Source organism: Hemitrygon akajei, chromosome 29, assembly GCF_048418815.1.
Source record: "Hemitrygon akajei chromosome 29, sHemAka1.3, whole genome shotgun sequence".
In the NCBI taxonomy this organism is placed as follows: domain Eukaryota; kingdom Metazoa; phylum Chordata; class Chondrichthyes; order Myliobatiformes; family Dasyatidae; genus Hemitrygon; species Hemitrygon akajei.
Window position 1 is genome coordinate 41,849,173 of NC_133152.1, and position 27,060 is coordinate 41,876,232.

At 38.2% G+C, this 27,060-nt stretch overlaps 1 protein-coding gene across 4 annotated transcripts in view; it reads right to left on the reverse strand.

Annotated features, from left to right (window-relative positions):
- Window positions 1-413: 413 nt before the first annotated feature.
- clstn1 (calsyntenin 1) overlaps window positions 414-27,060 on the reverse strand; it is a 73,388-nt gene continuing 46,741 nt past the window's right edge. For 2 of the 4 annotated variants that reach the window (XM_073032241.1, XM_073032238.1), the window contains 14 exons: window positions 25,025-25,174; window positions 23,904-24,089; window positions 23,468-23,725; window positions 20,371-20,492; window positions 19,042-19,204; window positions 16,378-16,428; window positions 14,807-14,964; window positions 10,955-11,103; window positions 9,599-9,825; window positions 7,365-7,535; window positions 6,048-6,193; window positions 5,636-5,771; window positions 3,442-3,626; window positions 414-3,296 (listed from right to left, as the gene is read on the reverse strand). In XM_073032241.1, the coding sequence (XP_072888342.1) occupies window positions 3,105-3,296; window positions 3,442-3,626; window positions 5,636-5,771; window positions 6,048-6,193; window positions 7,365-7,535; window positions 9,599-9,825; window positions 10,955-11,103; window positions 14,807-14,964; window positions 16,378-16,428; window positions 19,042-19,204; window positions 20,371-20,492; window positions 23,468-23,725; window positions 23,904-24,089; window positions 25,025-25,174 (2,294 nt within the window). In that variant the 3' untranslated portion in view covers window positions 414-3,104. The remainder of the gene's footprint in view (window positions 3,297-3,441; window positions 3,627-5,635; window positions 5,772-6,047; window positions 6,194-7,364; window positions 7,536-9,598; window positions 9,826-10,954; window positions 11,104-14,806; window positions 14,965-16,377; window positions 16,429-19,041; window positions 19,205-20,370; window positions 20,493-23,467; window positions 23,726-23,903; window positions 24,090-25,024; window positions 25,175-27,060) is intronic. The other 2 variants (XM_073032240.1, XM_073032239.1) reach the window with 1 other exon arrangement.

A 27,060-nucleotide genomic window follows, 5' to 3' on the forward strand; every position in this document is an offset into this window, starting at 1 on the left:
CAGCTTCCTCCCCTCTGCCATCAGATTTCTGAATAGTCCATACAATATCACACTATTTTGCTCTTTTTACACTATTTATGGGTTTCTTATTGTAACTTGCAGTAATTTTTATGTCCGTACTGCTGCTGCAAAACAACATGACCTATATTTTAATGAAAATAAACCTGATTTTGGGCCAGAACTAGCTTCTTTGTGCAAGGTCACAGCTGTGGAACTGGTCAACTGTAGGTCTGGTGGGCATAAATATTGGGCCAACGTAGCAAAGCATCATTTTAGCCATTTTACGCAAGCACTAAGACAACAAACACAGATTTTAAGTTTTTTTTTATTTGACACTGCACTGCTTCAGGCAGCAAGCTTCATCACCCCAAGTAATTGCACACTAAGAACCCATTAAAACATGCTGGACGATATTGTAGAGTTTAGGGCTGGAAATTTATTGTAGCTCAAAGACTTCAGATCGACCTATCATATACATATCTGTAAGTAATACCCATATTGGCTACATACAATTTATAACATGATTACACCATTGTTAGCTTTTAACATGATAGCCTTTATGTCTAATACATTATCTACGATGACAATAAATGGATAGACTTCAAGTCTCTTACACATGAACACAAGACACCCATGTCAGACAAATACATAACGTAGGATTTACTTTTCCACCATGAAAAAACTAGCACATTTAAAAAAAACTTGACAAAAAGAGAATCAAGTAAAACCATATTCCCCCACTGTTAGGAAATCTATAATTTAAAGTTAAAAAAAATTTAGACTATTCCACTTCCTAGATGTACATCATTAAGTTATGCTATTTGCGAAAGTCAAGGCACTCCCAACCTGCTCATCTCGATCCAGTTTAAATTACACACTTGTGGCCAAGACAGATCCTGACCCAAAGAACAAAAGAAGATGCAACAAAAGGAAAAGCAAACCCGGTTTCAGGTGATTGCTGTGGCCATGGCACAGAATTACAAGCTGCATGGCAAAGGATTTAGGAGAATCATGATTGATAGAACTTAGTGTTCTTAAATCCATTTCAAAACAAGTATCATTCCAGACTTAAAGCTAAAATTTCATCTTTAACCACTAACAGATCACTAATTTAGCAGCATGCAAATGTATATTTTTTCAGCTAGTGATAAAAAATGCTCCTGGATCACTGGTTGATACGCTGGTGTGAAACTCCCCCAATTAACCCATCAACACCAATTCTCCAAGTTAAAACCAGTGAGACATTCTTCCAAAGGGTAATCATGGATTTTTATTGGTTACAAAGCCAGACAGGTGCTTGGAATGCTCCTTACCAAAATGATGAAATAATATTTCAATAAAAGCCTTTGTAAAAGAGCTGCATTTTCACTTTTAACCAGTGTAATGACTTATTTATTAGCCATTAAAACCAGGAATATTTAGTGAGTTTGTCATTCATGCAGATGCGATTTAAATCCCACTTAGATGTTTGTGGGATGCTAGCCTTTCCACGATGCTTTAATATCATAAATAATGTTTAAACAGATTTTCTACACCCAATAATGTACCTTGTTATACACTTCCAATTTCCAAGGATTACCCTAAGTAACACAAAATTGAAAAACTCACACCATGCTTATGTGATGCTGAAAATGCTGTGGGCATTCCAAGCAATCTCAAATAAGCACTCCCTAGATTCAGACATCTTCAGAATTGGAGTTTTCATTCTCAAAGGACTTTTGCAATTCTAAGAATCTTACTTCTAAGGAAAGGGGGAGTCTGTAAGAGCACAGAACAGCTATTTCTTTCCATTCCCTCCAGGCCTTGCTTCTTCCCTTACAGAAGCTAAATTCATCTCATTTGCTCCAACTATTAATGCATTACCAGTCACAAAAAAAAACCATCTTATAAAACAAAATCTTCAACAGCCATAATCTTGCTCATCACTGACTACAAACACTCCCGCAACATCTTTTCCAATTCCCCCTTTTGTCCATCCAGCCAAGCCTGCCCTGTGCACGTCACTAAAGCTGCATATTTTAGTACCATTCTGGCAAATGTCCTTGCACATCAGTTAACAATTCATTTAAAAAAACATGGAGGCAGAGCACTGTTTTAAAATCACCAAAACATTTGATTCACAAATATGAGCCAATTTCTTTGTACAGTTCAACTACAATATTACAAGGAGAAAGCAAAGTTTACTAAATGTAAACAAATAGTTTAAAACTACAGTACAATTCAATGTACAGAACTATTGGTAGTTACTTTGTGCATTGATCCAACAGGGATGGTTCTCAAAGCAAGCATATCAAGTCCTTGGTTTTGTTGAATCCATCACTTCCATTAAATACTCTGCTTTAAAAAGACAGTATTACCTTTGCTTAATCAACACAAGGCTGGTTTCTGATACTTAATGCAAAGTCAAACTGTTACAGAGTCAACAATTGTACATTGATTTAATTTTTAAAACAATGAAATAAAATTTGTAGAGTTGTATGCCAAAAGGTCACCGTTTAAATGCCTACCTACAGATTAATGCGGGATAAGCAGCTAAAATTGTTTTAAACTATTTTCTCCCTTACGTCAGCTTTACTGTTGAAGACAATTACAGCAGAAGTATTTCAGGTAGCATCAGTAAGGATGACCATAATTAAACTAAGCACATTTTAATTACAGAGTTAGAACAAATTTGACATAGAACTTCAAAAGGCCAATATTAAAAAAAAGATACTGTCTCTTTAAATGTATGCTTTAACTCTTTGTCCAATATTTCACTACCATGACATTAATTACATAATTTCAATATATTTACAAAATATTAAAAATCTTGTTATTCTTCTACATAAATTGACCTCAATTTTTTTCCACATGCACCAGAAAAAAAATTATGACCAGGTCAGAACCAAGCAACTTTAAACGCTACTCAATGCAATTTTTCCTCTTTCCACAAAAAAACTGAAAATAGCAAAGCTGCCTCTTAGAGCAAAAAGAGTCCTGAAAATCATGTATATTGTCTAGCTAGAGTCATTCATCAGATGACAAGAAAAAAGTGCAAGATGGTTCCTTAGCTAAGATGGAGTGGGCAACTGAGTCTCCAACAGCACGAAGTAACAGCAGGAAAATCAATAGGTAAGAGTTGAGTCATCCCATTCAAGTTGCTGTTGCCGGTTTACATTCTGATGATCTTCCTGCTCACCCTCTTCTTCACTGCTTTCAGACTCTGCACTGGTAATGTCATCTTCTTCATCACCTTCCTCACTTTCTTCCTCCTCTTCCTCCTCCTCCTCTTCGCTACTATGCTGGTCCTCGTACGTCTAGTGAGGCAATGCAATAGTTTATTATGAGAAGCAAATTAATGAGCTGTCAAGCCTCTTCAAAATTACACCTACATTGTACCACAATTTTCCTGGGTGGGAGATAATTGGCAATTTAAAAGAAGATTTGAGTTTAACTATTTACCTCCATGGGGTTCACTGTAATTGTCAGAGCTGAATCATCCCAGTCCATCTCATTCTCTTTCCCATTCTCCTGATCCCGTATCGTCCGCTGATGTGCAGCACGGATTCGGAAAACCCCAAGGATAATCATGAAGACCAGGAAACTGACACAGACAACGATAACGACTGTAGCTGCACCAGGCACAACTTCAAAATAAAGGTGTGTTTTTTTTTTAAAACTTAAGGCATCAATTTACAGGGCAAGAATATGTGTACTTGCTTTCATTAAAAACAACTTTAAAAGGACGACAACTTGCTTGGATCACATTTCTCCTGCTTCACTTATAACAAACTACACTGGCTGTATTTTAACACCCAGTTAATGAGATTTAAAACTTGACAGCTGGCATGTATCACCATTAGCACTGGCTCCTGCCAACGTCCCTCCCCAAAATAAAAAGCATTGCTGACTTCTTCCAGACCATTCATTAAAGAATTTTACATCTGCAGAGTGATTAAATAGGTCTAAAGACAAAGACTCATTGCCTAGAGGGCTCTGCATTGGACTGAATTACTTCTTCTGTAGCATTAATTTCAAGAACGGATTACATATTGCTCAACATAAGCCAACAGATGTCTTGTAGACTGCATTTGGAATGTGGTGCAGTTTTGGGCCCCTCATCTTGGAAAGGCTGTGTTGGCATTGGAGAGGGTCTGGAGGTGGTTCACAAGAATGATATCGGGAATGAAAGAGTTAACGTATGAAGAGCATTTGAAAGCTCTGGGCTTATACTCGCGATATTTAGAAGAATGAAGGGAGATTCTCATTGAAACCTAGCGAATATTGAAAGGCCGAGAAAAATGGACAAGGAGAGGATGGTTCCTATAGTGGGAGGATCTAGAACCAGAGGGCACAGCCTCAGAACACAAGGATGTCCCTTTAGAACAGAGATGAGGAGGAATTTCTTAGTCAGAGGGTGGTGAATCTGTGGAATTCATTGCCACAAAAGGCCAAGTCACTGGGTATATTTAAAGCAGACGTGATAGGTTCTCAATTAATAAGGGCATCAAATGCTATGGGGAGAAGGCATGAGAATGGGGCCAAGGGGTATGATAAAATCAGCCATGATGGAATGGCAGAACAAACTTAATGGGATGAATGGCCTAATTCTGCTCCATGTTTTATGATCTAAACCATACATACAGCCAAATTGCAGAACAATAGGCATCTGTCTCATAGCAGATAATTCAGTCTTAATGGAAGAGCACAGAAATATTGGACTGTGATCTTTTACATAAACTTTGGGAAAAAAATCATAAGCATATAGATAACCAAATTAGTCTACTTCCAAGCACATGCCTTTATGGCTGTATTGTACACAAACTCATCTAAAGCCACATTGGCTGAATTATTTCAAAGTATTCAAGACCAGGTCAGATTGGAAAGGAACAGCATTTGGCCAAATTTTTGTTATTAACTAATTAATAGTTAAGGTGGCCCACCAGCACCTTTACTTCCTGAGAAAGCTGAAGAAATTTGGCCTGTCCCCTAAAACCCTCACTAATTTTTATAGATGCACCGTAGAAAGCATTCTTCTAGGGTGCATCACAACCTGGTATGGAAGTTGTCCTGTCCAAGACCGGAAGAAGCTGCAGAAGATCGTGAACATAGCCCAGCACATCACACAAACCAATCTTCCATCCTTGGATTCACTATACACCACAAGCTGTCGGAGCAGTGCTGCCAGGATAATCAAGGACACGACCCACCCAGCCAACACAATTTTTGTCCCCCTTCCCTCCGGGAGAAGGTTCAAGAGCTTGAAGATTCGTACAGCCAGATTTGGGAACAGCTTCTTTCCAACTGTGATAAGACTGCTGAACGGATCGTGACCTGGATCTGGGCCGTACCTTCCAAATATCCGGACCTGACTTGCACTACCGTACTTTTCCTTTTCTATTTTCTAATTATCTTAAAATTTAAATTTTTATTATATTTACTTCGATTTGTACTTCAGGGAGCGCAAAGCGCAGAATCAAATATCGCTGTGATGATTGTATGCTCTAGTATCAATTGTTTGGTGACAATAAAGTTAACAAAGGAATGTATCTCAATAGACAAAAACTCAAAAGTCGATAGTTGGAAGATTGATCTTATTATTAATGAGGATCTTTTCTATATATACGGGTATTTTGAAAACTGAAATTTTGCGTACCTGTGGATGGATGTGGATTTGCAAGGTTGTGTCCGGATAAGTCAACTGAAGAATGATGAACTGGATGAACAAACTCTGGTTGTACCACTACATGGTTGGGATGCTCTACTCGATTAGCAGTGTGAATGACATTGACCTGAAAATCATATACAAATCCCAGTTAAAATTCATGTCAAATTAGAACTGTATAGAATGATAATTTTGTACATTTTTGGATATGTTTCGGATTTTATAAATAGGGACTCTAATGAGACCAAAATACGAGTACAAATGTGAATGATGACTCTTACAAAGAATGTTGAGATGTTATCTCCTGATCATCCGATAATTTTACACTTTAATTGCAAAATTGTAATGTAATCCTTTATAAATATTTGCAGATTCTTTCAGCAAAGTCTCAATTTCCACATACCTCAACGGTGAACTCATTACTGGAGTAGCGTCCATTTAATTCTGAGCAAATTAGTTTAAATTTCCTTTCAAACAGCGATTCACTGTTCCAGTTTCGATAGCGAATCAAATGCAGCATCTCCTCATAATTTGCCATTGTATCAACACCTATACAAGATGAGATTTCAAGCAATGTTTTGTGTTAGGATTTATTTCAAAAACTCTTGCAAGGCAGAAAATCAAGAAGGATCTTAGCTTTGATCCATTAGTTACTTTGTGAGAGGACAGTGGTGGTAATATTACCAATATCATTTGGACAATGGAAGATGGTTATAGTTATTATTTATTATTAAATAAATGTTGCTGCAAGTAATGACTCTTGCAACAACAGCAAGACTTAGTAACAAGAGAAGAAATAGAACAATCAACTTCAATCTTAACAAGCTGCTGAACAGAATATAGACAGGTCATGGACTGTACTAAAAAAGTCAACTTTTTGTACAAATGAAATCAGGTACTTATAGCTTATTACAGTTAAAATGGTTGGACGAGACCAAAAAATTCCTCAGATCCAAATATCTCTCCAGTTCAGCCTCTCAGGTCATCTCAATACTGATTTGGCATAATCAAACAAGAGATGCACATTGTACAATTGAGATTTGACTCAGTGTATTTCCTGACACCATATACACTCTTCCAGTAGACATTAATGAATAGTTCTTGGCAACACGATATCCCATTGTTTTATTTTCCTCTTCCCAATGGAGAAATGTGTACGGATACTTTTGTAACTCAAGTTAACTTGCATCATTTGCAAACCTGGCCTGCTCTTTTCCCAGGCAGAAATACACCAGTAAGTGCTGTCAGTGATAATCTTACAGTATCCTGCTGGTTGGTTGACTATTACACACTAAATAGGTAGGAGAGGGTAAACTGAACAGTAATTATTGTATCCCAATGATTGCTTTAGAATATGATCACAATTTAGAATATGACACCTCAAGTTGTCTATTAGTATATCACCATTTTGGCAAAGAGGAGATTAGCTTAAGTATCTTTTGGGAGCGTCTCCCAAAAATATGTCCCCAGTCTTCATAGATAACCTCTGAAACTCCCTGTAAATCTGGTCATTTCCTTGGAGCTAATCACCAACTTCTGAAGGACAAGTTAAATTCCTCTAAATAGTGCAGAAAATATTTTTAATTATACAGGAATTGCAGACAACCCCACTAGCCACTGGGGTTGTGGGGAAGGGGAGAACCATTTAAAAACATATTTGCCTCCATCTGATGACAACTCATACTCAGAGAATATTAGCTTCCAGCATTTTACAACTCACCTGTGATGGTCATGCCAGTTGAAGAGTTACTCATTTCCATACCCCTCTGTCGAAGTTGGGACTGATCAACATCAAAACTTTCCTGTTCTGCATTCAGCTCATCACCAAGAACCGAAATCTCACACATATCGAGATTGTGCATTATTTCTTCAGATATCACAGACTCTTGGACTAAAAAGAATACAGCCATAAAGACAAATTAGTTCAATATAAATAATGGGTCACTGTTAATTCAACAATTCTCTGTAGTTTAGCAACAAATAAAAATCAGGTTGAACTAAATTGTATACCAATACAAAAAAGTTGAAGCTTAGATATACAAATTGATCTCTCAGTTATAGATTTCATTAACATATCTTACTTATCAAATATTGAAAGGCCTAGATGGAGTGGACACGAAGACGGTATTGCCTATAGTGGGGTATTCAAGCCTCAGAATACAAGGACGTTTCTTTAGAACAGAAATGAAGAAGAATTTCTTTAGCCAGAGGGTAGTGAAATCTGGGGAATTCAATGCCACAGACAGTTGTGGATGACACGTCACTGGGTATATTTAAAGCAGAGGTTGACAGGGATAACAGTAATAAATCAGACATGATGGAATGGCAGAGCAGACTCAATGTGTTGAATGTTCTAATTCTGCTCCTATGTCTTAGTCTTTAAATGATGAACAATGATTACCAGCTTTAAGATCAAAGTAATATCTAAACATTTTACCTGTATAAATTAGTGCAACATTAATTCCTGCCTTTTCTTTCAATACATAATATTATTTGTTCCCAGTACTGGCTGTGCAACTGGACTACACTGCACCAAGTCTTCTTTTCTTTTCTGATGAAAGGCTGTCAACCTAAAATGGGAATCGTCCTACTCTCCATGGATGCTGACTAACCCTACTAAGTATTTTAAGCAGTTTGTTTTAATTTCAGATTTCAAACGTTTTAATTACTGTGTTTTGCCTTCTCCTTTGCTATCTACCTTAAGATAGAGAAGACAGGCCAAATTTCTGTAATAGTAATTAAGATTTCAGCATTGTTGGACAATGATATCCAATGAATGAATGTGCACATTTAAATGCAGAATTCTAAGCTGCTGCAAGAAACTCTACACCACCTTCACCGATATACTTTGAATCAAAACAGGAGCAAATTTATGTGTATTCAACTCTGTAGTTCTTCAGTAAACTTGCCACAAGCAGAAATGGGTGTGACGGGGTAAATACACTGTTATGTCACTCTGACAGGAATATCCAGACCTAGGTGCCACATTCTCAAATTAAACAGCCCACTACTAAGAGGTGGCAGAAATATCTGCATATCTTTGGAATTCTCTACCCAAGTGCAGTAAGCAAACACTTAAATGGTAAGGCAATTGATAATGACCTTCCAAAATCCTCTTCAGCCCTGAAAATTACTTTCCCATATTTGGAGACTTATGTTGAAAATGTTTGATCTTTATTGTTGGTCTCTTAATTTCATCCCTCATGATTAACATCCAATTTATTTTTGCATTTTTACATTTCAATGAAAATTGTTCAATTCTATTAATTTCTTGACCTTTCTTATCATTGATGCAATGGACACTCTTTGCTGCCTCAAGACACCAAAGTTGAGCACACTGATATTCCAAAACTCAGCAAGCTGTGTGAAATGCTAGAAGTGAGTTGCAGGGTGAACAAGTTGTTTCATAGTACTATAAATCCAGACCAACCTGTTCCATTCTTCTAACCAAGGCCTTGAGGCACTTTTTCATTTACCTGCACCACACTTTTTCGGTAGCTTTTACGCTTTGATTTGCGTTGTTGTCGTTTAACTTATTCTAGCATTATATAATGATTTGATCTGTATAAACAGTACGCAAGACAAGCTTTTCACTGTGTCTTGGTACATGTGGCAACAATAAACCATACTAAAATCACAATGTTCTTTACATGGAGACGGACAAAGAAAAGGATTTTTTTTTCCAAACCCTAGTAGAGATGGGATGAACAGTAGAAATAATTTTCCCCAAACCCTAGTGATAAACTGTATTATGACAACCAGGGTGATCTGAGGGCAGTGATTTAATGAAGTGAATCTGTGCATAAATATACCAGTAACTGATGCCAGTGCTACTCTAATAGTATCCTGCTGTCTGATTGATCATTCTACACTGAAAAGGTATGAAAGGGCAAACTAAAAATCAGTATCACAGCAATTTAGAATATGAAACTTTAAAGTCATTGGGGCGTTTACCTGCTGATTCATCTTCATCTTCTCCTTCTGGTTCGACCTCTCTTGTGATGGTGCTAATAACCTTCAGCTCTGGGAACAGTGGAACACCCTCATCACTTTCAAATTCAGAGGCAGCACGTGCAAAGTGATCAATACCACTCAGGCTGATTCTTGGTTCGTCTGGCTGAAGAACCATTACGTAGCCCTCCACGTCTGGGATAGTGATGCAAGTCTCTTCATTGAAGCACCTGGAAAAGATTTTATTGTGCAGAATTCAAGAATATTAGCTTCCAATCATCTATCTGCATATTTTCCAAGTGTCAATATGACTTTCGAGCATATTGGCTCCATATATGAAGCCCTCCAAATAACAGGGAGCAGTTATCAAACACAAAAAAGCCTCAAATTTCTTTTTAAAAAACCGTTGTAGGTCAAATGCAAATATGTCACAACCATTGGACAAGACCTTCACACATGGATAAAGATTTTGTTCCAAGCAACAAGATGGCTAAACTGCAATAGATTGTTCATCTCCTTTAACTGTTATATTCAGTTGCCTGAAAACAGGTTATGGAACTAAAGATCTAAATGCTAATGACTGCATCTCAATTTTCTTATATGCAATCAGGTCCAACTTTAGCTTAAAATACAATTATACCACCACACCTTCAAATGGTTAATATTGCAGCTTGGTGCACGAGAGACAGGCAGATTTGAGATGTTTCATGACTACTACTCTTGTGCTTGAATGACCAGTACCCTAAGACTTGTCGCAAGTAGAAACAGTGCAGTGTTGATCCTAATCTGCATCAATATCCCAAGCTTAATATGTCATACTATTATGTGGCTGTATTATCCCAGTATCATACATTACGAGTTAACATGATTTGGAATGAGGGCGTGCTTAAGAGGTGGGTTGGGTAAGTGGTAGAAAATAGAAATCTACAGAATGCCAAGCTCAGAGGAACTTGCGTTGTTGGAATTTACTTCCCTCCGACCATCCCAATTTACTTGCAATATAAGATCACTCCCAAGATCATCTAGAATACAGAACTTGGTTACACGAGCAATATACATTGCAAAAATAAAATTATTATGTTAATCAGAAAGACTGAAAATAAGTGTGCAGTTTGTGGTTTTCCTAAACTAAACTGCAATACAGTTATATCATTTAAGTTCTGTATTAGAGAACATTAAAAGCTTACAAAATTTCTTGGCTGTTTTTTTTTTAAAACACACCATTAGCAGTTAAAATACATAAACACCTAGTGGATCAACATCCAAGTCAAATCCTATAAAAACCTATGACAGGCACCCTGGAGACTGAAGACAAAATTATAAATGTTTGTATTAAATAATTTAAGTTTTCCAACTTACTTCACAGTTGTGCTGATTTTTAATCGTCTGATTCCAGGTGTTGGGAACTGCCTAGAGTTGAGATATGACATGTGCTGTATACTCTTATCGAAGCTTTCAATGTCGTTCCCCTCCAAGCTGAGCACTGACTGGGTGGGATTGAAATGAACCTAAAAAAAAAAATTCAAACATTTTCCAATCTTGTTCAAAACAGTTTTCCAAATGAGCTGGATATTTCACTGTTCCATTTGAGATGTGCTTGCCCAATCCAAAAAACCCCATGGTATTTTGGGCTACAGGGCTCCACAGAGAGCTATTTAGCACCCAAATGCAGGGAAAGCATATTCACCATCTGTGTCCTGAACACATGATATCCCATTTCTAATTCCAGTGCATTTCACTGCAATGTGGAGAATAATCAGATCCATCACATCTATAATAAATGTTACAGATGAGGAAAGCTTAATTTTTGTTAAAAAGGTTTATGGGTTCTGATCACTGTCACTGACAGTGCCCTTCAAACAAGAGGGCATAGAAAAGATGCCAGCAATACTTCAGCAGAATTGTGAAATTTTGCCCTTTTCACTGCATCGTATGTAATAACGGCCAAATACATTACAAAGAATAGATTTCAAATAAGGCCAACATTTGAACTCCCAGCAGCTAATCATCAATTATTGGGCACATACAATTTGATGGTTTTCTTCTTCAGTTAATTGCTCCAAAGAAACATTAAAAATTTGAGGTTGAATGTATTTACCTAATCTGGAAGACACACATACTTGTATACATGATGGTAGGTTAAATGGTCATTGTAAATTGCCCCGTGATTAGGCTAGGGTTAAATTGGGGGATTGCTGGGTGGCACGGCTCAAAGGGCCGGAAGGGTCTATTCCAGGTGTATATTAATAAATAAACAAACAAAATATACAACTGTCCAAGAGCTTAGTGGGGCTCAGGCAAGTTTAAGGATGACAGAGGTACTATTAGAGACTAACCACATAGAACTGTGCAGCTCACTAGTGTTAGGGTTAATGTTAGGGTTAATTCGAGACTGCCATTGCAGGTCAGGAGTGGCTCACGTAATGCGAGGGAGGGGGGAAGCGAAACTGGGGACCCCGCTACACCGAAACTACTAGTGTCACGCGATTCAGTAAACAAAAGAAACAGGTAACTCGTGAGTATATGGCAGCGGGCCAATAAGATGGACACAAGTGCCCGATATTACCTAATATGTAACGGGGGGTTGTGCTGGGGGGAAAAAGGGATATAAATAAGAGCAGATTGTAAGGGGAAGTCAGAAAGCGCGCCTTCTCCAGCGACTCCGTCGATTCGCTGTACCAGTTACGATTCTGCCAATAAAGCCACGTTTTGCTATATTCCGGTGTTGGTTGTCTCTCTTCCTAAACGAACACAGGGCAGAATTTCAAGCCCAACACTAGCAATACTGTTCTTCCCACTATTTATCAAGTCAGATTACTGGAGAAAATCGTGGCTTCAGTGGGGCACATTAACCACTCCCTGGCTTATTTCATATTTCTCAGCTTCCAATGCAGATCTTTTCATCTATCTTGGAGTGAATTAAATTACAAAAGAGAAAAAAAATTATATAGGTAACACTAACATATTTGGATTTCTAGGAGTCTTGATGTGAACTGAGGATTAACAAACTCAAAACATCATTGAAAAATTAACTAAGAGGTTGTAAACAGTGGGATACTATAGATATCAGGGCTGGGATTCCAGCCGTACACATCCTATGTCAAGGATTTGGTTGAGGGAGCCAAATGTCATATTTCCATATTTCCTGTTGATGGAAAGGCAGGTGCCGGATGCAGGAGGATGCAGATGGGGTTTGGGAGTTCAAGAACATGTTAAAGAAATTGGCTAGATCTCCTGACAGAAAAGATAGCAGTCTGTTAAAATATCCACTATCATCTACTGTGGTAGAAAATAAATATAGGACACTCATACCACCCCCCCCCCATGTTGAAAGCCTGAAATATGTTAGCAACAGGGAAACCCTTGTACACCAATGGCTGAAAATTAACATGAGGATGCTACAAGCAATTAAATACGCAAACATTACATTGGCGTTTATTGCTCTGAATATATATTGTTCTGGTAAAACCATACTTGCAAAATTGCGCACAGGTTTGAACACTCTTCTAAAGAAACAAAATAATTGAGAGCAGGAAATTAAGGAAGGACCACTAGTGCATTTCTGAAATGGCTGATTTGTTATGCAATTTATCACGCTGGGTCAGTATTCTGTTTTGACAGACCTGTGAGCCCAGGAGTGAAGCTTTGCTTCATTCCCTTGCTTAAGCACAGTATTTCAGGTGCAGTCAGATCAATACGAAATATAACTACTCAATAAAACAAACTGTCTAGTTCAATCCCATATCTGACCTCAGGAAAGGAAGTTCTATTGAGCTGAGTGATCTATAAATAGTGGACACTCTCAAAACAAAGCACAAAATGACACACTAAACAGTCATAACTTCAAGTAGAGACCCTTCATTTCCCTCCACAGACGCTGCCTGACCTACTGAGTTCTTTCAGCAGGTTTGTTATTGCTCCTGATTCCAGCATCTGCCGTACCTTGTGTCAAAGCCATTCAAGATGAATTAAAGGAAATTTATTTCCCTAATCTGTCATGGATCTTCAGAATTCTTTACTCAGTAGGCAAGTGGTGATCAAGTAATTGAGTACATTGAGACAAAAAACTGATAGCCATTTTGTCCTTAAGAAAACCATGGTGAATGGAGTTAAAGGAAAGTGGCTCTAAGATAAAAGAGCATCTGAATTTCTTATGTTCATTTGGTGGTATGGTATTCAAGAGATTAAAATAACCATCACAAAACAGAACAATAGACAGCTTTCAGTTTGAAGAACATGAAGGAAAAAAAAGATCAAAATTAACTTCAATTGAAGGAGTAACCTCTGGGATTAATTCATCACAGGACAAACTATGTACCAGTGCAATGAAGGCCAGAGACATGGGTCTTGGAAACAGGATTTAACTCCTTACAAAATCCTTGACTAAAATGATACACCTTGGTTCAGTCATGAATTCAACACAATTGTGGTCAACAATCACTGGATAATAGATAAGTGTTGCCCTCTGCCTTTATTAGAAGCCAGCAGTAACCAGAAACTCCTAATAATCATATTCGCAGCATACTATCAGAAAAAAACTGCTATTTTTATAACTGCTTTTAAGTAACCATTATTCAAGGGCATTGGGTCAATATTAATATTCAATAGTCTATCTGAAATATCACTCTCAGTAGATTCCTACAGCAGTATGCTCAGTAGTTTCATGTAGAGTTGAGCTACACAAAGGCATAATCTATAATTTGCACTGTCCACCATGACATCTCACTAGTAAGTCATATGTATAAATGAGATATAAAAAATTCATCTTAAATTTTAAAAAAATACACGGCTTTGCTATTTTAAAACAGTTTCAACATCCTAAATTATTTTGGCCAGCAGTTGGAATTAAACTATTAATTCGTGCAAATGTTATCACAATCAGCTGACCAGTAAATGCCACAGGCAAACTTGTAGATTGCATAATGGGAAAATGAAAATCTGAATATGCTCATTAGAATGTGTATACATAGGCGCAATAAAATCCCCAGTATGGATTCAAAGCAAAATCTATCCTATTCTCTGAACACCTGGGTTAAACACTAACAATGGTCTTGCAATGACAAAGTGGGCACATGCTTCTCTGGAATTTTATTCATGTTATCATTAGGGCAAGCAGTACATCAGGACCTGACACTGCAGAGCAGAAATCATGAAAAGAACACACAGCTAAACATGCTTAAATGTGAAGAAAATAATCTTTAATGCTCTTACCTTCACACTTTTGTCAAGGTTCTCAGATTCCAAGAGATCCAGCCCTTCTTTGCAAGTGTACAAGCAGTCAATCACCTTTTTGCTTTCAATTTTCCCACTCTGTATCATCAAACCTGCTAGATTGCCTCGGAAAAACTGAGCCATGCGGAATTCTCCTCCTGCCATATTAAGAACGGAAATAAATATGCTTTAGAATTATGCTTGGCAATCTTCCAAATCTTCTATTTATCGTGCAATCATGCAGGTTAGTGAAACTTCCACTCTTACCACGGTTAGCTTTGCTGTCATGGGCATAATGGTGACTTGCAGTAGGGAACTTGCCCTCATGCAAATGGATTGGGAAAAAGCATTTAGTCAGGTAAAATTGATGAAGATGGAAGGAATGGGGATGGGCTGAGGTGAGCAGTTGCACAAGCTTTAAGTCAGTGAGGTGGCACACAAATACTAACTAGATTGAAGTTGCTGCTAAATTTACACAATTAAAATAATACAGAATAAAGGCCATTCAGGCAATGGTCTGTGCTGCAATGTATATCAAATCTAATTCAAGTAAACTGGTGACAGGAAAATAGGTTTAAAAATTCTACCCAACTGAAACAGCAGACCATAATCAACATCCTCCTCCACCCCCACTCATTCCCACCACCAAACTTTGTAACAAATTGCCTCAATACTTAGCTACTTGTAAATACTTTGTGCACACAAGTAGCTTCAATTGTCTCACACTTCCATTGTGTGCAAGGACTAGACTTTGAAAATTCCCAATGCTAAAAAAATCGCTTGCAAGGAATGACACACTGGGCTTTATAACATGGTGGATCAGAAAATAATCAGTAAGGCAAAGTAGGTAGAAAATTCAAGCACTTTCTCCACTAAAACTCCAATTGTAAAATTATTCCACTTACTATACAAGATAAAATGTGAATATCAATATACAAGTATTTGATTATTTAATATTTGGGGAACATTTACTTATCCCTAATGCCAAAGGCAAGTGAGTTACTGCATGGGAGTGAAGTGGAATTTAAAGTATAATCCTTTCCAAATACATTCACCTGGAATACGGGAATTAATAGAATTAAGGAGAATGTTGAAAGAAAACCACAGATATTTTTCCCCTCTCAGTTCAAGTTAGTCAAAGCATAGTTGCCTGTAATTCTAACTTCATGAAGTTGACACATTCTTTTGAAGAGGGGATACTTAGAATTCAACAACTGTTTCCAAAAGCAGTTTTCCAAAGTCTCGAAGTAGCAAATGACAGGATCAAAACAATATTATGCTGCAATTTTAAAACAAAATTGAAGTACCAAATGGGAATGTCCATTTTATAATAATAGCCCATTACTTAAGATTTCATAGAAATGCCAATAACTTTAATAACCAACTCACTGTCAAACAGCGTGCACACATGAACCCCGAATGCACGATAACCCCACACTCCTCGATGAAAAGAAATTTAGGTAGCACAATGCAGAAATAAGCAGGGGATGATGCAGCCAAAGTGAATAAAAAAAGAACATTCTCATGCTAATTGTGAACGTATACTAAACAGGAGGGAAACCCCCAGGAACCTGGATAGGCTTCAGTCACAGTTTCATTTTCATTTTCGCTTCCTGTATATTCTGTGGAAAAGCAAGACAGAAAAAAAGAACTGCGGTGAAGGACGAAATGACCATGGGGAAATCTAACTGCAGGTTGTCAAAGTAATGGAGAAATCCTTCGGCTAGTAGGTTCTAGCAATTCTAAAATACTTATTATAAAAATTGCTGTTTTCTTCCTTTGATCACCCATGAAATACTTATCTAGTTGTCCAAGTACATCTTAACATTTCTTGAAGTACATCCTTTCACTCCAGCCCATTTCTGAACCATTCTTGGTGGGGTACAACTCCAAAGGCAGCGACCAATGTCCAGTAACTTGCCCAGGTGGCCATTCTTATGCAAGAGTGCATAACAAAAACGGCAGATCATTTGACTGTGTAGGGGAGGCAAGCTTGTTCCCAACCATGACCCAGTATGAGCAGCTGGACAGAAAATCACCTTCTCATTCTACAAATCCAAGCCTAATTATGCATCTCTATAGCCTTGTACTGCAATGCCAGGTATCTTTACCCATTTCTGAATGAACCTTCTCCATTAACTTAGAATGCAAGTTCTAATTAATCTATATTGTCCCTCATTTTTTCTGATCAGCTAAAGTGTTCCTAAATATATCTTATATTCAGAAAAATATAAGATTTCTTAAATTAATGAGAATTTATTTACAATTGTTTCCCATTAGATTTGTAAAATGAAACTGAAGTACACACAACCGCTTTTCCTGAAACCTTATTCCCAGTTTTCTCCTGAACGCAGTATCATGCTGGCATACAGAACCAGTTATCGCTACAAACACAGCAGGAGGCTTACCAAATGTTACTACAGCAAATGTTAACAGGTCAGTCTTGTTGGTGGAGGGGAGAAAAACAATCATATTTGAGCCTGGTCCTCAATTTTGTATGACATTCACACACACAGTATTTCAAAGCATTTATGGATGAATTCAGTAAAACACAATAAATACTCTTTCACAAGTACATGTTAAAACAACATGAATGGAGTTTATCATCTGCTCCTTATACTGCTACAGCAATATCATGAGGATCATCTATCAATCTGCATTGAACATGCTGAGAGTGAGCATCCACGCCCCTCTTGGATACAAAAATTCAGTGATTCAGAAACACTTCTAAAGAAAATTCATTTACATCCTTAATGGCTAACCTCTTGTTTTGAGTTTGTAGACACTGCTTGTAGAATCACAACCCCACATAGAACTCTGGAAAAACCCCATAAAAATAATTTTAATCAGATTACTTTTATACTTTTAAATTCAAAGTATAAGGCAAGTTTGCTTAACTTTTCACGCAACAAAAGCAAAGTACTAGGGTCCCATATTGGAGCACAATGTCACTACTCATGCACTCAAGTTCTTTCACAATAGAGGTCAACAAAAAGTAAGCAATCAGGAAGATGATATAATTTTCAGTGTCATGCAGAAGGACACTTGAGTCCCTCTGAACAACGTCTTTCAATTGATCAGCAATTAATTTGTTCTTGACAACCTGGGTAACCTCATGTTTGTCACACTATATTCAACCTACTAGGGTCTCACCTCATTAAGGACCCTTTTGTCCTTGAAGCCTAAATACATTCGCTTCAGGCCACATTGCCACCTGAACTAATATCTTGAATAACCTGGGTCAGATTACATTCAATCTCTTCAATCAGATTGTTGACGCATTATGAATAGTAAGGAAGGTGACAAATCCCCACAGCAAGGAATCCACCAATGTACTTAGAGGATAATCATCACTCAGGAGGATGGGAACTCCCCTGCTCACCTTCAATTTATAGTTATAGGGAAAGTTATAGCTTTTTCCCTGAAGCACAGGAGAATGAGAAAAAATCTTTTAGAGGTATACAAATTTATGAGGGGTACAGATAAAGTAAGTGCATGCAGGCGTTTTCCCTTCAGGTTGGGCAAGACTAGAACTAGATGTCACAGGTTTAGAGGGAAAGGTGAAATATTAAGGGGAATCTGTGGAGAAACTTCTTCAGAGGATGGCGAGAGTGGTAGGTGAAGGTTCAATTGTAACATCGAAGAGAGGTATAATAACTGGGAAGGATTTGGAGAAACTTGGTCTGCGTGCTGGTAGATAGGACTAGGTAGAAGACCAGACTGGCACAGATAGGTTGAAGGGCCTGTTTCTGAGTTGCAATGCTCTATGAAATTATCCATTCATTCTGTTGAGACTGCATCTGACTGCAATTTTGGAAAATGACTGAGTGTCTGGTGTCCGGATCATCAGGTTCTGGCAACCTATTGCCTTTCAGTCCCGTTAACCACTCTGGACATCATCTTACTAATGCTGGTTTCTGTGAGCTTCTCACTCATTCCTGACCTACAGCTCTCCTCAGGTTTACTGAGCTTCTTTCTCTGAGTACTAAAAATATTAATGATCTTTCTCATTTCCGTATTTCCCCAATTTATCCTGTTGTGACAGCAAGGGGCATATGTTAATTTTCACTGATCTTATTCCTTTTAATTATGTATTGATGATTTTGCTTTTTGCTGTTACTGTTATATTCTATATTAATAGCCGAGAATGAAATAAATTTTAATTATATGGAGCTGATCCTATTGTAGTGTCAACACCCCCCAGAAACAGCATGCTGCATTATATAACACTTTACCTTGCCAGCAAGCTCCAACCACCAACTGGGTTTCAATCTTTGAATGGTGCAATGGATAATCCTCAGTAACCAAGAATGGATCATGTGCAACTCCATCAACAAACAGGGCCACAGTGGGGATGTCAACATTTAGTACATAGTGATGCCATTCTTTATCACACACCTACAGGATATAGGAAAAGAATAATAATTATTATTAATTTTCCATTTAATTATCCCATGTCCTTTCATGAATCCTGCATTATTAGCTCCACAGAAAACTAAACAATTTGCATACAGAATATTAATATTCTGCTTGCTCCAAAAGTTTCAAAGCAAATTTATTTAAATGTATTCCTTTGATAATGCCAGTGCAAAAAATATTAAGAGTAACACACACAAAACATTGGAGGAACTCAGCAGGTCAGGCAGCATCTATGGAAATGAATAAACAGTCGACATTTTGGGCCAAGGACCTTCTTCAGGAGTGAGAAGGAAGGGAGAAGACACTAGAATAAAAAGGTGGCAGTGGGGGTGGGGGGGGGGGGGAGAAGAAGAGAGGATGGATGTTAGCTGGAAGGTGATAAGATTTTATTCTCATGTTTCTAAGTAATAAGTGTTATTTTATTTCTTCCACCCGTCTCCCCCCCCTCCCCCCAGGTTTAACTTCTGTTTGATAAATCTAAATAAATTCTTCACAAATTATATATCCATTCTTTTAATTTGCCTGAATGTTAACTGATAACACTACAGAGTACAACATATTCTGATAGAGCATGCAATAAATTAAATGATAAACTTATCCAGTTAAACAGAGTAAAGGATCTGGCCCTCAGCTCACAGAAGATCACGTAAATATATTTAATATTTTTTCAGATTTAGCAGACTCCCTCAATTTAACTTTGCTGATAATGCCAAACAGGAATAGGATTAGAGTAACTCAAAATTCATTTCATATAGGAAACTTTAAAGCTACCATGGAAAGGAAATTTGGAATCATTTATTGGAAGAAGGATTCTAACCCAGAGTTCATATTCCAGTGCCAATCTTTCACTGCACTGTTACTAAAGCAACTGAGTAGCTAGATTAATCTAACCTCTCACTGACATCCTTTATAAATTCAAACTACAGCCAATAGATTGCAACAGCAAGGTGCCTTTTTTAAAAAAAAAAATTGCACACACATAAAGCTTTTAAGATTGATTCCTAAATAAGCTGTTTTAAGAACAGAACTGCTTCATTGTAAAAACAACCAATAATTCCTACATTTGAAGTGCATGTGCTATACGTTTAACTATTTAACTATGTCACTCTCACCGGGTATAAACACATTTATAAAGATTTTCAAACCTGGTCAATTTTCCAATGGAATTCCGCAGGCCGGAAGTTTTCATTCTCTGAAGGATTTTGACGGAAGAGGAAAACCAAGCGACAGTTGTGCACATAAAGGGAGTAGTGGTGACGATTCATTTCTACGATTCAAATAAACAATATACAATTTATCAATTTTAAGTGCAGTTCAGAAAATTATTTAAAGAAAATGGTCCCTTCATCAGTATTTTGTACATACTGTCCCCTCAAACTAGGTACAGAATAGCTTGTCACTATAATCCTTCAAATGACTGTTTGCAGTGTCAGAAAGAGTGATCAACTGGTAACTGGTGTGAGATGGAAGGGTTCCCAGTTAAAGTTTTCATGCATGCCATCTCATTTAATATAAACTGAACAATCCTTGAATGAAGACACTGACCACAAGACCAACTTGAGGCTATATGAAATGCAATTAACAGTTAGGAAATTCTGTCAAGCCTCAATGGCAGCCTACAGTTAACTGCCAACCTTGCTGATGCAGGTAAATAATTTATTGTCATGTACAATGTTCAATAATTTATTGAATGTCACGTATAAACCCTGGTCTGACCTTGGGAGGATACTGCAGAGCATGTTCCTGTTCTCAGAATTTTTCAGTAGGGGTCACTAGATAGCAATGAATAGGAAGAAACCTGGCCATTCATTTTCCCCATCCATAGTGCAGCCAACTATAAATTAACTAACTGGTTGAGATAATGATTTAAATTTGTGGACACATAACATTACAGTAGGCCAAATGAGTTGCTAATTAAATCATCAGTAATTCTCTAAAATAAGTGCAACATAGTAACAGGCTTGTGTTCACTTCAAGCCAAGTGTTCACTTAATGCAATCTGAATTGCTTATATTTACTGAAGAAATCTTCCTAAAAGTAATTGCTAAGTGAACCTAGACGATCCTCCTCTTTACCTTGGATACCATTTCAAAAAAACAAGTCTGATTATTATACAACTACCTTGATCAAGTGATTATATAGTCTAGACCAAGTTTCTTTCATCTGAAATGTCAACCCAATTTTCTAGCTGTTTGATCTGTTCACTCATCAATAGATCATACTGCAGTTTTAAGTCTATTTTCAGTCCGTTATTACTTAATCTATCATTTGAATTTTTTTGTTTGATTGATATTTTACTGTTTTAAAAGGGGAAAACAGCAACTACAGCCATGATTAGAAAGCAATCTGAAGTACTTTAGACTAGGTTAAAAAGATGGTTAATTCTTGATTGGACATAACTAAAAAACATTCTGCCTCACCAGACATCTCTTGCTAAATTAGAACATAGAACAGTACAGCATAGTACAGGCATTTCTACCGTTTAAACTAACCCTTCCTTCTCACATAGCCCTTCATTATCCTTTCATCCATACGCCTAGTTAAGAGTCTCTTGAATGTCCGTAATGTGATAGACCCTTTTTTACAAGTAGCATGTACCGTACTATGTAAAACTCTTAAGCACATATATGTAAGCAAGGGTGCCCAAGACTTTTGCATAGTACAGGCAGTCCTCGGGTTACGTACGAGTTCCATTCCTGAGTCCGTCTTTAAGTCGGATTTGTACGTAAGTCCGGAACAAGTACTTCCAGTATTATTTAGCGTCAGTTAGTCAAACGTTTGTCTTAATATACAGCATATATTTTACCTTTCTATGCATATAAAACACTTAAGAAACATATGTATTCCAATAATTAAACCACTGCGTTGCTTAGTAATAATTGTAGCTTTCATTGGGGCAGAGCCTTTCACATGCTCCGTTATTCTCACTTTATCCGTTATCCTTTAAAATTGTTCCGATCCTTGGCCGACTGTAGCCTAACGCTTTTCCAATGACCGATGGCATTTCACCTCTTTCCAAACGCTTTATTATTTCCACTTTATTTTCAATCACGATCGCTTCCCGTCAATGGAACAGAAACAATGCGAGCGGTGGGTCCCGAGCTGTGCTGGCTCCCGAGGTTCGCTGGGTCCTAAGGACCACCGCACTGAGACAGGCTAAATGGGACAAGTGGGGGCTGTGCTGGGTTTGGGTATTTGATCCTCCACAATATTCTGCATGGGAATTTAAACTGAAGGTGTCAGTGTTTTTTTTTAATGAGATCGAGTTGCGAGCTCGATATCAACCCGGCACAGATGGTACAGGAGTCACTGGATTGACATCAACCCGGCACGGGAGCAGTCTGTCACTGGATCGAACTCGGGAACCTCCGTTCTCCAACCCGGCGCTGATCTCACTGCGCCACCAGCTGACCGGAATTTTTTTTGGGGGGGGGGGGGGGGGTCTTTGTATTTAAACCAAATACAAAGTTACACACTCAACATAGTGTCAACAGCAATGACTTAAAATGGCAGACGGCGTCGCGATCTGACTTAAAATGGCAGACAGTGTTCTCCTTCCTTGGTTTGTAAGTATGAGTTGTCCGTAAGTCGGACGTTCGTAACTCGGGGACTACCTGTACTGTACTTGTCAACATGGAATGAAGAGCAGGTTTGTAAATCTGGGGGGAGCAAAACAACGTTGGGAATGGCAATGATGGAACACCATGGGAGGGTGTGTGTCAGGTGGCAGAGAAGGAGTGCCAGGGGCTGGGTAGCACTGGTGCAGACACACCCAGTCCTGAGACACCAAGCAAGGTCATTTGATTCCAAACAATTGGTTTATTGATCATTACAGAATGTCTCTCTGGTGCTCCCTGCTCCCTCCCCTCCCTTTTACTAACCATGATTACCCTCTTCCAGCACCCTTCCCACTCTCAGTTCACAATAGAAAACCAGAGCAGAATCAGGTTTATCATCACTCACATATGTAATGAAACTTGGTTTTTTTTGGTAGCAGCAATAAGAAAAATTACTACAGGACTGTGCAAAAGCCTCAGGCACCCTAACTATATATGTCTAAGAACTTTGCACAGTACTGTATACGATTCCTTTGATGTGGGTTAATATTTCATATGATTTCAGTTTACAAAAACCCAACTTAAAGCCATAAGAAACAGTGGCCGAGCAGAAGCCTGGTCAAGTGCATGGATTTCTAAGAAAGTCTTGAGGTAGATGAATAAGGCAACTTGAACTTGTGCATACCTCGTTTGTCAGAATTGCAAAGGATCGTTTCCTTGCCCCCTTGAATACCAGAAGCAGGTCCATGCCGCATCCACACAGAGATAGTAAATGTTTCTTCCAGATTTGTTGTCAAAACGCCATCTGGGATTTTCACAGCTTGAGTACCATTGAATTCAAAGACCTCATCACTGTCGTGCCCATTGTCCGTAGGAAGACCAACTGTCCAATTTGTGCTGCTGCTTGGCGAGGGTAGGAGATCAACTGTACCAGAAGTAACACCTGCCATAAAATAAGAACATTAGACATGAGCATTATTACGAGACAGAACTAAGACAAACATTAAAACTGTTATTAAATACTGTAAATACAAGTTCAATTTCTTTAAAATCATAATTATGCATGCAATAAAAACACATTGTGGGAAAATAAAATCAAAACTGATAGTCAATAGTCTTACCACATAGTTTATGGAGTGATTTTTCAGAATAGGTGTCCCTGTCACATCCTTTGCCAATGTGGTTTGTTTCTAACTCGATTGTTGTTTTAATGAAGGTAACAGGTTCATCACATGTCTCCAAATGCATACTTGGAAATAATGCCAAACTTCCAGTACCGGGTTCATATTCAATTCTTTTACTCCAACCTATAATCACAAAAATATTAACAACTCTTAATATCATCTTGTCAGAAGCCATTATCAATACCACAAAATAAATATTTTAACTCTTAATATTTGGTATGATCAATGCCACAAAAATATGCAACTGCACTGTGTTTTACTGATGCAATTCAAAGAACCTATATTTTACCTCTGATTCATAACCACATTATCTGAGATATAAAATCAGTAAACACACAATAAACAATGCTTTATAGGTTTGTGTAAAACTTGTATTAAGAAATTGAGTAATATTTTTAATAGCAGCAATATAGCGTTAGAAATTTCACAACTGGAGTTCTGGACCATTAATTTAAATGCAGCAGCTGAACAAGTTAATTTCAAGTAACCAGATAAATAAGTCATTTAAAATGGTTATCCTCAAAAACAAACAGTGAGCTGTAAAAACTCCCACCTGGTTTGCAAATATCCTTTAAGGAAAAATATCTGAAATCTTTACCAGTCTAGCCCATGATTGACAATTGGCTTTTCAGCTTGGCTACAATTAGGCTTGGACAATATAGTGGCTTTGCCCGCAATGTATACATGACATTAATAAATAATAATTCTAAACGCAAGTCTGCAGATGCTGGAAATCCAAAGCAACACAGACAAAATGCTGGAGGAACTCAGCAGGCAAGGCAGCATCCATGGAAATGAATAAACAGTCGATGTTTTGGGCCAAGACCCTTCCTCAAGACTGGAAAGGAAGGGGGGGAAAGATGCCAGAATAAAAAGGTGGGGGGAGGGGAGAGACACAGGGAAGAGGAAGAAGGTGATAGGTGAAGCCAGGTGGGTTGAAAAGATAATGGGCTGGAGAGGAAGGGATTTGATTGGACAGGAGAGTAGAGTGGACCATAGGAATAGAGGAAGGAGGGGGACCTAGGAGAAGGTGATAGGTAAGTAAACTTGCTCATTACCTTGCCAGCCAGGCTTGCATGTAGGTTTAATGTTGATCTTAACAAGAACATCTTCTGTTGAACGTTTCTTCCCACAATCATATGCAGTGACCGCAAGCTTATACTGCCGATCTTTGCTATAGTTCACCTTCTCTGTGTTCTTAATAAACCCTGCAAAAATCACCAACTTAATGAGAGAGAACCCAAAACGAATATTATGTTTATCACTTCTATATCAAGAAATTAGAAAATAAGTTTATGAATGAATATTCAATGCAAAAGCTTATTTGAATAAAAGGTATGGAATTAACTTAGATTATGAAAAAGGAAAAAAAGTGCACTGGGCTTTCTTTGAAAAAAAAATGGGAAAGGGGAAATTACAGATCCATCAGGATAATTTTATAAGTAACAAGATACTTAGGGGAAAAATTGAAAGGATTGGACAAAGCCAACCTGGATTTGTGACAGATTGAATTGATAGAAATTATGACAAAGAATTCCTGGCCAGTACAGTGGCATCTGTACCGGACTTCGAGGCGAGTGGTCCCAGGTTTGAAGTCGGCCATCTCCTTGCATGCTTTCCATCTGTGCTGGGTTAGCAACGAGTTAGCAACTCGGCCTCAAAAAAACACAAATGCGAAAGAAACAGCAAGGTCACTGCCCGATGCGCCATAAGGCACGGAAAGGAACAACAATGACAAAGAACCAGTGGCTATCTTGTATATGGGTTTTCAGAATGCCTTTGTTAAAAGTTCCAGAGGTGATAGTGTATAATATTAAAGAACGAATGCAGTGAAACTTGTTGACATACAGGAAAAAGAAAGCAAAAGTAAATAAGTATTTTCCAGGATTGCAAGGGGTGAGGAATGGGGGAATCAGTGCCTGAGCTAGGGCGAATCACAATACAACATCTATGATTTGGATAAGGAAATATCATCTATGATTTGGGTGTGATTAAGTTTACAGATGATGAACAAAATAATTTCAGATTGAGATTTTTGATGAGTATACAACTTAATTCAGACAAGTTGAATGAGCATCAAATACAAGGTAACAGTTTTCAATTTTCAACAGCAGAAAGGCAGATTAGACAACCTATGGAGGAACTGAGTGTCCTTGTTTACCAGTTCCTGAAATCAGTTTTTAAAAAAGCTGGATTTGTTAGCCTTCAGTGCAAATTGCTTTGACTATAAGAGAAAAGATGCTTTATTATAATTATACAAGAGCGGACCAGAGGAGAAAGGGTAGAAGGAGGGGACCCGGGGGGGGGGGGGGGGGGGAAGTGACAGGCAAATGAGAAGAGGTAAGGGGGAGGTGGGGTGCAGTTTACTGGAAGGAGAAATGGATCTTCTTGCCATCAGTTTGGAGGCAACCCAGACCGAATAAAAGGGTGTTGCTCCTTCACCTGATGATGGCCTCATGTGGCAAAAGAGGAGACGATGGATTGACATGTCAGAATCTAAATAGGAATCAGAATTAAAATGTTTGGCAACTGGGAATTTCCTCTTTAGGCACATGGAGCGAATGTGATCAGTGAAGCTATCCTCCAATTTATGATGGGAAGGAGGCCACATTGGAAACACTGGACAAAATACACAACCCCAGCAGATTTGCAGGTGAAGTGCCCTGAATGGAAGTGAGGAAGGAGGTGAATGGGCAGGTGTAGCACTTGGGCAACTTGCAGGGTTAAGTGCCTGGAGGGAGATTAGTTGGGAGGGACGAATAGACAAAGGAAGGCAGAGGGAGCAATCCTTGCAGAAGGCGGAGTGGGAAGGTAAATGTATGCTTAGTGGTAGGGTCCCTTTGGGATGCAGAAGTTGTGAAGGATGATGTGTTGGATACAGAAGCTGATGCGGTGGTAGGTAAGGACATGAGGAACTCTACCATTGTTAAAGGCAGTGGGAAGATGGGTGACAGCAGATGGCTGGGAAATGGAGATGTGGGCAAGGGTAGCAGCATCAGTGGTGGAGGAAGGGAAACCCTGTTCTTTGAAGGAGGACATCAGAGGAAGGCCTCATCCTGGGAACTGATGTAGCAGAGATAAAGGAAATGAGAAA